General features: G+C 41.4%; 1 protein-coding gene across 2 annotated transcripts in view; it reads right to left on the reverse strand.

Annotated features, from left to right (window-relative positions):
• Window positions 1-10568, reverse strand: part of ZSWIM8 (zinc finger SWIM-type containing 8) — a 54119-nt gene extending 43551 nt beyond the window's left edge. For both annotated transcript variants that reach the window (XM_058810379.1, XM_058810378.1), the window contains exon 1: window positions 10065-10568. In XM_058810379.1, the coding sequence (XP_058666362.1) occupies window positions 10065-10242 (178 nt within the window). In that variant the 5' untranslated portion in view covers window positions 10243-10568. The remainder of the gene's footprint in view (window positions 1-10064) is intronic.
• Between the last annotated feature and the right edge of the window lie 3010 nt (window positions 10569-13578).

A 13578-nucleotide genomic window follows, 5' to 3' on the forward strand; every position in this document is an offset into this window, starting at 1 on the left:
CTCTGTATGTATACAGAGTTAAAAAACCCCACAACTGAAAACCAACTGACTAAACTTTGCTCACCTGTGGAGAAATGACATTACCACAGTGTTAACACTGATCAGAGAGACTGCACCTCAAAACAGCTTTTGCTAATGAACCTGAGCACCTAACAGAAGAAGAATGCCACACTGAGCACAATTCCTGCTGTTTTAATGTTAGACTGATTTAAAACTATTTTATCTTTAGATCATTACTTTTAAAGTTATGTCTTTAAGCATTCCAGGGTCATGCCAACTCCTGGTAACACCTTCACTTGACTTCATGAGTCAAAAAAAGCCCTAGAAAAAAGAAAGCTGGTTAGGTTTTACAATGGTAAGCAATAACTTACCAGAGAACTAAGAAGATGCATGATGTCTGTTTAATCCAACATTAAGATTTCTAACACACTAAGAATTTAAAGAGGTGCATGTCTGAAAACTTTTTGCACTCTGAAGGTCAGCTGGCTGAAGAACAGATTCCCCTTCTTCTTTTACAAAAGCTCTCTTTGTTATGTCCTTAAAGCATCATAACTACAACATTCTTACTACATTAGAAACCAGATCTCTACAAAGAAGGCCATTTTATTAACACCTTCAGAACTATAGTTCAAGGAAAATGTAGAAAGCTACAAGTAACATTTGGTAACAAAGAATATGTTTGATGAGGGAAAGGGAAAAAATCCATTATTCATTTCCATGACTTCAGGACAGAAACATCAGCACATTTCTCCAACACTAACTTGAAGTCCTAAGATTCAACTCACCTATGTTCTGACTAATATTTCAAGATTTTGTTGCAAAGGTGTACAATGCACCCACAGAAAACATCTGCTCTGAGAAAATGTAAGGACCTCTTAACACACAACTCAAATCTAGATCAGAAAGGTGTTTCTTCCATCTAATTTTATTGCTAATCCTATGCAATAACTGTGAAAATCTGCACAAGGCTATGTTCATGAGATTGGAATATTCTATGGCCTCTTTTCAACTCTCACCTACTCTAACATGACTGAGATCCCAAAACTCTGATACCAGTATTAGGCAGGTAATGCAGCATTCCCAACTTGACAATCACCTCTGAAAATTCAGACAAGAAAATTCTTATTTCAAACCTTTCCATTTCCTTCCCTAAAAAAAATTTATTCATTTCATAAAAAGAGCAGCCTGGGCAAGCAACTGACAGCTGCTAGAAATCCTAAAATAAACAGCAGATTTTTGTAAAGCAAGACAGACAGTGCTACAAAACACTGCATTCATGCCAGTGCTGGCCAAGGTTTCATGACAAATTGGGCAGCTTGCATTCAAAATAAGTCTACAGCTGATGAGGCAGATTAGCTTCAGGCAAGTCATTTCCCCTGCACTGTTACTCCTTGCTCTCTCACCCCATGCAGAAAGAATTCTGTACAACCAGGATTGTGCATTCAGAGCACAGGCAGCAAACAGCTCCTGCCTCCTGAAAGCAAGACTCAGTGTTACCACTTACTCCCACTCCTGCCCCACACAAGGTAATTCAAAAGCTCAGGATTCAAAATTTTCTCCAGTGGCCTATGGCCAAAAAAAAGCTACAAAGACCGACACAGACCAAATATTTTTCTGATTGTAGATGATGGAACACAAATATAAATCAAAGTCTGACTTCAGCACAGCTGAGAATCAATCTCTATCAAGAAGTATTGATATGTTTTCAGACACAAAAGGAAGTCACACAAAACACCATGCAACCTCCACTATTTATTGTGCTGGTCTCTACAGCACCATCCTTAGAAACCATCCTTAAGTATAACATGCAAAATTAACTCCTAACCAGCTTTTTTCAAGTGTCTAAATAAATGCCAGAACAGTATCACTTGGCCTCCAAACAAATGCACTGGCAAACACTGAAGAGGTGCATTTACTGAATGTATCAGCATGTCAGGAGGCCAATTTTTGGGGGGCTGAAAGGAAAGTTATCGTCTGAAAAGAATAAAGGAAAAGCATTCTTACCTCTAGAGTAAAAAAAAAATTTAAACAACTGTCAGGAACTAGAAAAGGCATCAACTCTCAATATCACTAACTGGAAATCAACAGAGGTTTAAATATCTATTTCATAAATACAAGAACTTAGATATCTCAATTCTTTTGAAAAAAATCTTACCTGACTCCTTTTTCTTTCCTTTGGTTTGATAAAAATCTCCCCAAATCTAACCTCAGGCTTCATGCAAGGTAAGAGAGCTCAGTCAGCAAAGTCCTTCAGCTCCAGGCTGTCCCCCCCAGTCCCAAGGCACAGCAGAGCAGTCCCAGCCTGTTGGACATGAGCTCCCAAAGCTGGCAGCACCCAGCAAGCCTGCCTTGAGCTCTCAGCCCCCAGCAACTGCATTTTCTCCCACTCAAGGTAAAGCATTCATGTGATCATATGTTAATAACCAAGAGCTGGAGAGACTCTCTTCTAACAAGAAATAAACTCCCTTCCATTTCCTCCCATCACCTGCAAGGAGAAAAAAATGGGCCAAACAAAACTGGGTACAAAGGCACATATGAAGCAGGAAGGCATCTATAGAATGTGTGCAGAGGAAGGGTTAGTTACAAGCATGTCCCATATTTTCAGTGCACAAAAATAATACCTAAAGCACCCCTGAAAACTGTGAGGCACTGATTGACTGCAGTCCAGTGCATGAATTTGGCAAGGCAAATGAATAATACCTCCCAAGATCTTCCCAACATCACAAGACTGAAGCAAAGTCAGTCATCTTCTGAAAATGTCCCCATGCACTACTGCTGTAAATGCAAGCAAGCAGTCAATGAAACTTGGAGAGATTTTAGGACAAATACAACCTTCTCTGCAAGACATGCATAAGAAGCCCAAGTTACAAGTATTTTCACCCAGACCTCTGGTAAACAAATTTACCAGTTACATTTCTTTCTTCCTCCCATCTCAGCATTCACTGACCTAAATATGAGGTAAGAAATGAAACTACAAGCAATATGCAATAGGAACTGTAAAGAGCTCAGGAGAATCGCTAAAAGATGCCCTATAGGTTTCACAAATGTATTACCTTCTCAGAAAAATGGTAATTTCATTTGTACACCTATTCATTACACACTACCATGAAGCTTCAATGTCAAACCCTGACCAGGTACTTTTACATTAGCAATCATTTCCTAAAAACATGGAACTTGGGCATTCAAGCCATTATTAGGCTATTCAATTAGCCTTGAGCATGGATTAACAAGACTTCATGTTGGTGCACTATCCAAAGGATGAGACAGATGTGATTTTACCACCTAAGAATTCCAGTACAGGGATATTAAAAAGAAAATAAAAATCAGTCACAGGAACAATCAGTCTCAAGAATCACAACTGGTGATACACGAAGGCAAATATGCAGAGAACAGTAAACCTGAAACAAGACATGGACAGATTCCATAAGGCAATACAATACCCAATATTCACAGGTTCAGAAACTTTTCTGTACTCAACCAAGAACCTCATTTTGTCACACACACTGACAAGATGCCATCAAGAATGGCCCTAATGCACACAGGCATTATTCTAATGAATGGCTCTAAGAAAGAGTCTAGATGGTATCTTGGTACTTTTATTTTAAGTCACTTTTTCTTTCCTTTTGACTGGGGAGACATGCTCAAAGCAGCATCTTTAGAGATCTCAAGTCTAATGAATAGAAAAGCCACACTTAACTTTTTCCACTAGTTTATCTGTGGGGAGGTTTGGGGTACAAGCAATGCTAATTGAATTTTAAAAGATTGGTGTTTTCATGTTCAGGTCTCCATCAATGAATTATTCATGTTTACCAGTATTTCTGGGTAGCAAAGAACAATGACCATCTGCTAAAATTTTTCATCTCTCTGAACAGAGGAAGAAGCCAGACTCAGTGGTCCAGGTGTTCACATGCCCACTGCTGCAATCAGCCACCACATAAATGTCTTAACTTGGGAGAAAAAAGTACCCCTGGATGCCTCCCTGTAAAGACTAACTGCTGGCAGATAAATTCTGGGTAATATTTCTTTTATCATGCTACCTAGTTATATTTTTGTAAAAAAATGTGGACTTCCTTTTTTGTACTGTATTTGGTCTCCGAGGTCCCTCTTCTTTCTTCTGTCAACTACATTCTTCCCTCCAGCATCCAGCTTTTCTCCCATTAAAGGACAGGATTTCTTCTGAGGACAGATATTTTTCTTCCTCTCTCCATCTTATCAATTTATCCTTTCCCTTTCTCTTACAAGCCAATTTTTATCCCACAAGAGAAAGAAGTGTGAAAGCCTTACTGTATGTCTCACAGTCACAAGATAAGCCTAGAAGACAAAAGAAAGGCTAAACAGTCACTGAGACACCAAGAAATACTCAGGTCCCCCTGCTTCCAGCAGCTGAATAAGAATGTTAAGATTTTGTTCAAAGACACTCCTGCAATCTTCTCAGGTTTCCTCCTTCTATGGAAAGACAATGTTTTAATTTCCAATTTTTTTCTCACGCCAGCAGAGATTAAGGTAAATACAAAAAATCAACACAAGCTTTTCCCAGCTTACGTATGTTCAGCTTTTGCCTAATTGATACTGGTAAATACTGACACCTTCATTTTTCTTTTATTTTTTTTTCTTCCAGCAATTTAGAAACACTAATAATGACTCATTGTAGAAGAAATATTTTATTAAAACTGAGTACTTTTCAAAGCACCCCTTTTCTCAAAACACATAATTCCAGAAGATTTTAATTAATAGGTATATAGCAACCTGACAGAGCTCCTTTGTTTCACTCTTTTCAAAGACAGTACATTTCCAGCTGTATGGAAGCAAACATAGATGAACTAAAAATAATCAAAACAGCAAAGTTTCCACAAGCCTTGCCCATAATGTTTAAAGCACATGGGGAAATGTGGTCAAAGACATCACTTCCAGTCTTTTCTGTTAAAAATGCTACACAACTACCCACAGCCTTGCCAGAAATAAAGAAGAAAAGATGCATCAAAGAACACACAAACTGTGAGAAGAATGAGAAACTTCTGATAGCTAATCTTACACTTAACTGCTCAAGACTATACAGCTTCAGAGGAGGCCATTTAAAAATGTGTCATATGGAATTTTGAAATTAGAATCAGTATTTCAAGTATTTTGTACATTATGCAACACTGCCATTTAATGTTTAAAAAATAAAATTCTAAATGTAATATTTTAGCTAGTTGACACCTATGTGCTTTGACTTTTACTTCTGAAGGGTTCAGAAGGCTGTTACAAACCAGGAAGAGGGAGAAAAGTGCTTAATCCACATAAAGTGCATTAAAATAAAGTTGAAAAAAATAACTTCCAGCCATGACACTATTTTATATTAGTCTTATAACTGCTTTACACTCTTACACTTAAATAGGTAATACAAAAAGCTGTAGGTCTAAAAGGAGCAATGAAATTTTAAAGACATTATTCAACTTTAGGAACCAAAGAATAAATAGGTTTTGACTCCTTGTTAAGTTTCTTATACAAAAACAAACAAACAAAAGCTTCCAAATCAATTATTGATATTCTAAATAGACAAACATTTACTCCAGAGTTCATTAAAGTATGATAAGATCTTTTGAAACTGTACATTCCTTTTTTTCCTCCGGAACAAAGTACTAGAACACAGAAAATGAAAGAGGAGATGCTCTTTGCTCCTGGTTTGTAACTGGTGTGAGGGACTGTTCAAATCACCAACATCTATTTCTCTTCCCTCAAAGGTACTGCTGGGGGAGGGAGAGAAGAGAGGCTTTGTGTGTTTGTTTAAAAGACTGCAAAACAGAGGTTGACTTCTAGATTTCTTAGCAATCCTCAGGAAGAAAGAGTGCTCTCTATACCATTTATTCTTTTCCTATATAAATAATGAAAATCAGTCACTGTTATTTTACCAGCAGAGGCACTGCTCAGACTCTGCCCTCTGAACTGATCATACCTTCACCTCAAGCTCTGTATAATCCCTGCCAATGATTTTCTCTATACAGCTTGTAGTTTTGAGGCACTGTGCCCAAAACTTCACAATGTGGGTGCTCCTAACAGTTTGAAAGAACAAAAACTGTCTGCAGCTGGATAATGAGAATATTTTCCAAGAGAGCACTATCTGCATAATTTCTTAATCAAGTCTGAGGGGGTTCTGCAATACAGCACACAATAATTCAAATTTACAGTAAAGGAAAGGAAAGGAAAAAAGTCAAGTTTTCTCACTAGCTGCCTACTGAATACAGATTCAACACAACTCTTCAGCACACTTCCAACCAAATCCACCATGAATGAATAAATATAAAATGAGTAAATATACTGTGAAGACACTATTTAACAATCCTAAAGTATTAATGCCAGCTTCCTAAATGTTTGGTAAATATTTATGCTTCAGAAACTGTGAAACAAAGGACTAAGGGTGGGAAAGAGCTTTGAAGCTTTCAGGAAGAAACAAAGGCACAGTGGGTTTGAAGAGATAATGAGTGTACTTGAACTCTTATTCTTACAAATTCTATCACAAAAATATTTATGTGAAGATAACATTAGATGTTTAAACATTTGCAGAAAGACTACACTTACTTCAATTACCAATGAAAATTACAGCTGCTTTAAAGTGAGAAAGGCATGAGAGGATCATAATGGCTCCTGGGAAAGAACAGACTTGTCCAGAAAAGGGCAGAAAAGGCAGGTGGGTGCATTTGTTAGTAGAGGGTAACAAATTGGTGGAATGTAATTTGATATCTAAGAAAAAGAGTTGGAGTTACAGATAGTTTGTATCTCCACAAGAGAAGAACCAGATAGTTCTGACCACACTGCAAGGACGCTGTACCTTCAAACATCCATTCGCCTTAACTTCAGAGCAGAATGCTCTGTGTGTGTGTGCAATCAATGATGTATACAGGAAATGACTGGCCAAACATCAGTCAGAAGAATTACACCGCTCAAAACTAAAAACACAAGGGGTAAAGCAAGCAATCAAGGCAAACAAGAGAACAAGGCATTTGTAAAAAAAACCATTCCAAATCATCACAGGACTCCCAGCACTCCCAAAACTGACAGGTTTCCTCCAGGATTTCAGTGCAGGTGAATCAGTGGAGATTAAGAGTAGTTTTGAAATCTAAGGGCATCCATGAAGTGGACACAATGCATTCCTTCTCCACACTGGCAATTCTACAAATAAGGAGAAAATTCCTTTCAAGAGTGCAGTATAGGAAGAGTGTAAGAGGACTTTACCATAGCAGAAATTAAATGTGAGAAAAATCAATCAATTACAATTCTATTTTTCTGATATAACTACTCAAGATACCTGAGTATCTTTTTATACTTTTATAAAGAAATCAGCTCCAAGGATCATATTAGAGAAACTCAAGCATTTCTCTCCCCCTTCCATCATCTTCTAGCAAACCAATGGGGTGATTCACAGACAAGTGAATAACTCACCTTTTTGGCAACCCTCTGTAGTGAATACTGTGTATATTTACAACCCAAGCCTTATTAGGAAATTTCCAATAAGCATGACAGTAATATTAAAGATACCCAAGAAGAAAATAAAAACTTGCAAAAAGTAAGAAAGCCATAACTACCTCTGTGCAGGTAGTTTGTTTGTTTAAGAGACAGCCAACAGCTCCTCCATCAGTCTTAGAGGGATTCTCTTCGAACCAATTAAAGAAGAACTAGACACTTAGAAGGACAAACTGAAAACAATTGAAAAAGCTAGAAATCCTTTCTATTACATAACTTGTCTGACTAATTCCACACCAAAATACAGGCTAAGCTCCAAACTGGAGGAAAAGAGTAACAGAATATAGTTCCTCTTGTTTCCTCTTAGCATTTAACAGACTAACCTAGTGTCTAACCTCACTTTTTGTTTTCATAGGCAATAGTAAAATGGCAAACTTGGAAATTAAAACTCACAGCTCAATTTTGAATTATCACATTTGAAATGACTCGCTACGAGCAACAACCTCAGGACCCAGCAAGTTCTGTGTTTTCTGACTCAAAAACAGTGTCAAGAAGAGGTATTAAAAACTACAAAACTGGTACAGGAGTTCTGATATCCAAGGAGATTCCAGACAATGACAGATCTCACGTCAGACCAGTCTTTCTGGCAACACAACTGTGTACAGTAAAGCACCTGCAAGTGTTCCACACTGGTAGTATCATATGTGACTTCACAGCGTGAATAAATAATTATTTAGGCCACAAATCCACATTCACATTCTTCTAAAAATAACTCTGACCCGAGCCTGGCAATTGCCAGTAAGGGCCTTAAAGGAGGCAACAGTATCCTCTCAAAATGTCCCTCCTGGTAAAATAAGATTCTCATACAAAGGAACCAGGTGTCTAATAAAGGAGGCAATATATATATTGCTGAAATATATGGATCTGAAATATATGAACCAAGTACAAGCAATAAAAGTTTTGCCTATGCAAGTCTGCAGAACAGCAACATCTCAATATCACATAAATAATTACAATTATCACAGCAATGCTAGCTATTGTGTCTTACATGTCAGAAAAGAGCCTGAAGATTGCAAACATGCACCATCTACTGAAGTATCTTTTAATGCAACAAGTGGGTGTCAGCAGAGAGAGCAACTGCTGCTTGATTTAATTCGGTCAAGAGAGCTCAAGGAACTAGGTCAAGACCCAGAAGAGCACTCATTCATACACTGAACCAGTGGAGAAAAGTTGGCTAAAAGCATCTAGAAGTTGAAAAAAAAAATCACCTTTGCAAACATCAGTCTGACTGCAGAGCCATGCAAACCAATATGCCAAACTAAAGATGTCTTTATTTCCATACCAGTATGTTTTTAAAAATTCAGATCCCTTCTAGCAAGATAACACATTCAACAAGACTTAATACAAAACATGAAATAAATATATATATATATATATGCTTTGCCCCATGCAAAATGCTTGCTTCTGCATCTCAGGACTCACAGATTTTACAAATGCCAACACAGTTCCCCTTCTTTACAGCAGTAGAATTTAACACTTAATCTGCTCTGGAAAGCCTATGGTTAATGCAAAGTGTACTTTATGGTACTAAACCAGCGAAAACTGAACATTTGTCCATAGCACAACATGGCCAGATTCCAATTCAATTCAATATAAATTATATTTCCTGTTCATGTAAGGGCAATATTCAGAAGAGAATAAAGTTTTACAGTTCCAGATAGGGAGATATCAATGAGGCAGATGATGATTAAAGATCAGGAAAAGTACTGACATTGGCCTGAAGAAACAGGAGATAAAAAGAAAAGTAGAAAAAGTTTGTGTAATTTCAGTTAACTGTGTGTCTGGCTCAGTGCAAAAATCACCTGAATTCCAGGGTCATGATGCAGTAGAATAATAAAGAAATCAAGTTTTGTTAAAAAGAAAAAAAAAATAAAGCAAAGAGCTAAGAGCTATATGCTAATTAAAAATAAAATTCATTTGCTAATGTTGCCTATTTTGCTGTCTGCAATTAAACATAAATTACTATCAGCAGAAAGGAAATAAAACAACTCTTGAAGCAGGCACACTGCTGTTTGCCGACTTCTTTGTGGCAGTGGTAAGGCCCTCTTGCTCCGCTATTGCAAAAGGAAGAGCTAATTTACTAGAAAAGAGGAAATGCCAAGAATCAGACAAGGAAAATGGACTGCTCTGTACAATGAGGGCTTACATGGCTTTACATGAGTAGCTTGATGGAAGTAACAAAAACCTCTATGAAACCTTAGTGGACTTCAATCAAAGCCTGTGGGAACCTATGCAGTTACTCCCAGCCAAGTCTGCAGCTTGTTTATAGAAAACAGCTTTCAGATTTCCAAGGGCAATCCCACAGAGTCTACTCAGAAGAGCAGCATCACAATACTACGAGTGCACGCAGTGACAACTCACCTAAAAGACAGCATTGCCTTAAGAACCCCGGTGAACTCACAGTTTCAATCATTGCACAAAAATTATCCCGACAATGAATCATACACAGGAGTTCTCTCTACCACTCTGAATTTCCTTCTGCAGATCTCCTCACCTACCACCCCCCGATGCCCCACAACTTCCACGTATCCAAAGAGCATCCCAATTAAACCGGGTGACCTCACCTTTCATTTTGACCGTGGGGGAATTGGGTCCAGCCGATTGCTTCCTCCATCCTCTCCAGTTCTGGCAAAGGCTCTCCGCCTCAGAGATGAAGGAACAAAGAGAGTCTTCCTCAAAGCGATCGGAGTCTTCAAATGAAAACCTCTCCCCGTCCTCCCACTCTGCGAACATGAGTTCCATCACATCCGACAGGCGACGTGGGGGAAAAGAAGAAAGACAGGAACAGCACTGCTCACTTTTAACAGGTGAATGGACTTGAGGGCTCTTGCAACACTTAAAATCTCGGTTTTGATTTGATCCCCATACTACAGTACCAGGAAAAAACAAAGTCAGCGCTGTCTGAGATGAGAGAAGCAGGAAATAACTAAGAGACAGCTGGTAAAAATTCCATGGGGGGGAAACAAAAAAGTTCTTTAAAAAGTTAAAAAATGCTTATGTCCACAGAATGTATTTGAGGCGGAGGGGGCTGGTCAGTCCATGAGAGCTGCCTCCAGGCGGGACAGGTGCGTGCCGGGCACACGGAGGGTCCGAAGGCTCCCGGAGCTGCAGGACGAGGGAAGGGGCCGGCTTCCTCCTCCGGGGCTCCCGCGGGGTGGGGGGGCCGCCGGTGTCCGTGCGCAGGGCCGGGTCTCCCTGAGCTTGTGCTTGTCTCACTCCCGGCACAGGCACCGGGGGAGGGAGGGCAGGGGCACCGGCGGGGGCTGGGGGGGAACAACTTCCCTCCCGCTCCGGGGGCTTAAAAACAGCCCGCTGGGGCCGGAGCGCCCGCGGAGGGGCGGCGCGACCTCCCGGCTGCTCGTCACGGGCGCCGGCACCGGCAGCGGCGCGGGCGGGCAGGCGGCGGCTCCGGCCTCACGGGGGCGCGGGCGGCGGCCGGCGGGGAGCGCCCGCCGCTGGTCCCGGCGGGCAGGGTGGGGGCAGCCCGTCGCCGCTCCGGTCGCGGTGGCCCCGCGGTGTCTCTATGAGGCCATGGCCGGCGGGCCCTGCTGGACGCCCCCGAGCCCGGCGCGGCCCCGGCGGTTCGCGGCCCCGGTGGGTCCCGTCCCTGCCCGGCGCGGGCACCAAGATGGCTCCGCGCTTCCCAGCTTCACCTGCGACACCCCCCGCCAGCTGAGCGCCGCTTCCGCCGCCGCGCTTCCGGCTTCCGCCGAGCGGGGCATGCCGGGCGGGCCGGGGAAGGAGCCTGCGGGCCCCGGGACGGGACGGGGCTCGGCCGGCGCCTGCCGCCGCCAAACGCCCAGCGGGGCCCTTGCAGGGGCCGGAACAAAGCAAAGGCCTGTGTGGTGCGCCTGCCCGCGCCGCCGTGGGCAGCGGGAGGGCGCTCGTTGTGCTAACATGCGGGGGTTGCCCCGGAACGCAGCGAAGATGAGTGCGTGAGGTAGAAATCACTAAGCTGTGATCAACTGATTGAAGATGAAAGACATATACGAGTTCTCATTAACAATTTTTTTTCTTTTAAAGAAAAAAACAACAGTAAAGGAGATCAAGGAGGAAAAAGGAAATAAAATGAGACCATGGCTCGAATAAGTCCCGTTCAAGTGCAGTGAACGCTTTCTTTCGGCCGAGAGCCCCTCGCAGTCAGAGGCCGAAGGGAAGGAGGGTGTGAAGAGCTGCTCGAGTCTGAACAGCTCCAAAACTCGAACAGAGGAGATAACTCATGTGCCAGGTCTGTGAGGAATTGCATTCGCTAGCTAAGGTCCTCCTATCCTACCCACTCGGAAAGTAGCAGTGATGCTCTTTTATTCTTGTTTTCTATAATTCTATTTCTTGGAGTTCTAGTTCATTTCTCCATTGAGAAGAGTTGACTGGTTAAGTACCAAAGGACAAATTTGCTCTTAGAGTACATGTCAACCAAACAGTTGGACCTACACCTCCCTTCCTGTGTTTGCACAGAGGGGAAAAGCAAATGATGGGGAAATAATAATAATATAAACATAATAATAAAAAGAATAACATGCTAAGAAATAGTAAATGTAGAGCTGGGAGAAACTGAAATGCATCTGGGAACATTCACTATCTTCCTCCTCTCACTGTAGTCCATGATCAAAAAAAATTATATTAATTGATGAGTTTTCACAGAGGGTCCTAAGCAATGCACCTGTGATCTTAAGGGAAGCTTCCTGCATAGTTTGTCCTTACAAAGGTAATGCTTCCAATCAAGGTTTTGAACACAAAGATGCATTGCTGCAATGTCTATCAGCTGTAAGAGGTCACTCAGTGAAATGTCAGGTCCTTCAGTAGCTACCCAGGCAGACATCCCAGGGGCACTGCGCAGAGAGGCAGCTGGAGGCAATGTGCCACAGCACAGCATGCCAGGTTCTGGCTCCTGTGCTGCCTAATCCTACACCAAAGTTGTCCTGTGCTGATGCCTGACTCGATCAAATCTGTGCTGCCAAAGAACCTGATAGTGCCACACCAGCAGTAATTCAGGAGAGAGACACACCTGCCTGATAATGGGAATTCTGGAGGGTTACATCAACAGTGCTCTGAGTCAAGGGCATTGCAGAGAATCTCTGCCAGGTGAGAAAGCAAGGATACACAAAGGCATTGTAATATTTGGTGCAGTGTTGCATTAAAGGAGGGTTTCACCTCAGGAAAGGTGTTTCCCAAGTGAGAGAAAAGCATTTGGAAAAGAATAAAAAAAATGCAGCTGAAATTTTGAAGAGTATATTCAAGAAAAAAGAAATTAAATGCATTGTGTCCAAGGAGTGAAGAGGTAACTACAGGTAAAATTCAGCACCCCGACTCAGATGTTGTGGCACTTGAAATGACAGAAATAGGTAGGGAAACACAGTGATGCCATAAGGCTGATGCTGCTCACCATTATCTTTTGACAACATTATATGCAACATGGCACTGTTAAATTTTACCTAGTTCCAGTAGAGAATACACATTACATCCAGAAAAGGCAGAGGAGAGGAGGAATATTAGACAGTACTAATTATAAGGGGGCTTCAGTACATTGTGTTTGATTCTGTTAAATTGTAACAATCCTCACTCCCATCCCTCCTTCTTCCAGCTTTGGGATACCACAAGTTATGGAGATTTTCAAAGAATCTTGCTTTCACTTTCTTAAACATCATGAGCTGAAAGCATGGAAGAGGTAATGAAAATAATGAGACAAGCAAAGCAGAGTGAACATTTGCACTTTCATCTTCAAGTGCATTTCAAGACCCTGTCAAAATGTGTCTGCTGTCTCGTGCAGAGCAGGCCTGGGTGTGTTGCTGCCCTGGCCAACATGAGGGAGTGCAGGTGTGAGTGCTTCGCTTCTCCTTGTCCTCATGGCTTGGAAAGGCACACAAGTTCATAAACACTCTTCAATTTTTTTTCCCAGCGAACTTACTGATGAGACAGTCATGTATTTCCTCTTGTGGATCTTCCAACAGACAAAAACTAGAGACTGTGAAAAATAATATCTGACATGTAATATCTGACTAATTTCAGCAGTGTTCTGCTAGGAAGAAAGAAATTCAGTAAGAAATCCTGCAGAAATGACAAGGTTGCCAGGAAGATGCT

This window comes from Ammospiza caudacuta, chromosome 9, assembly GCF_027887145.1.
Source record: "Ammospiza caudacuta isolate bAmmCau1 chromosome 9, bAmmCau1.pri, whole genome shotgun sequence".
In the NCBI taxonomy this organism is placed as follows: domain Eukaryota; kingdom Metazoa; phylum Chordata; class Aves; order Passeriformes; family Passerellidae; genus Ammospiza; species Ammospiza caudacuta.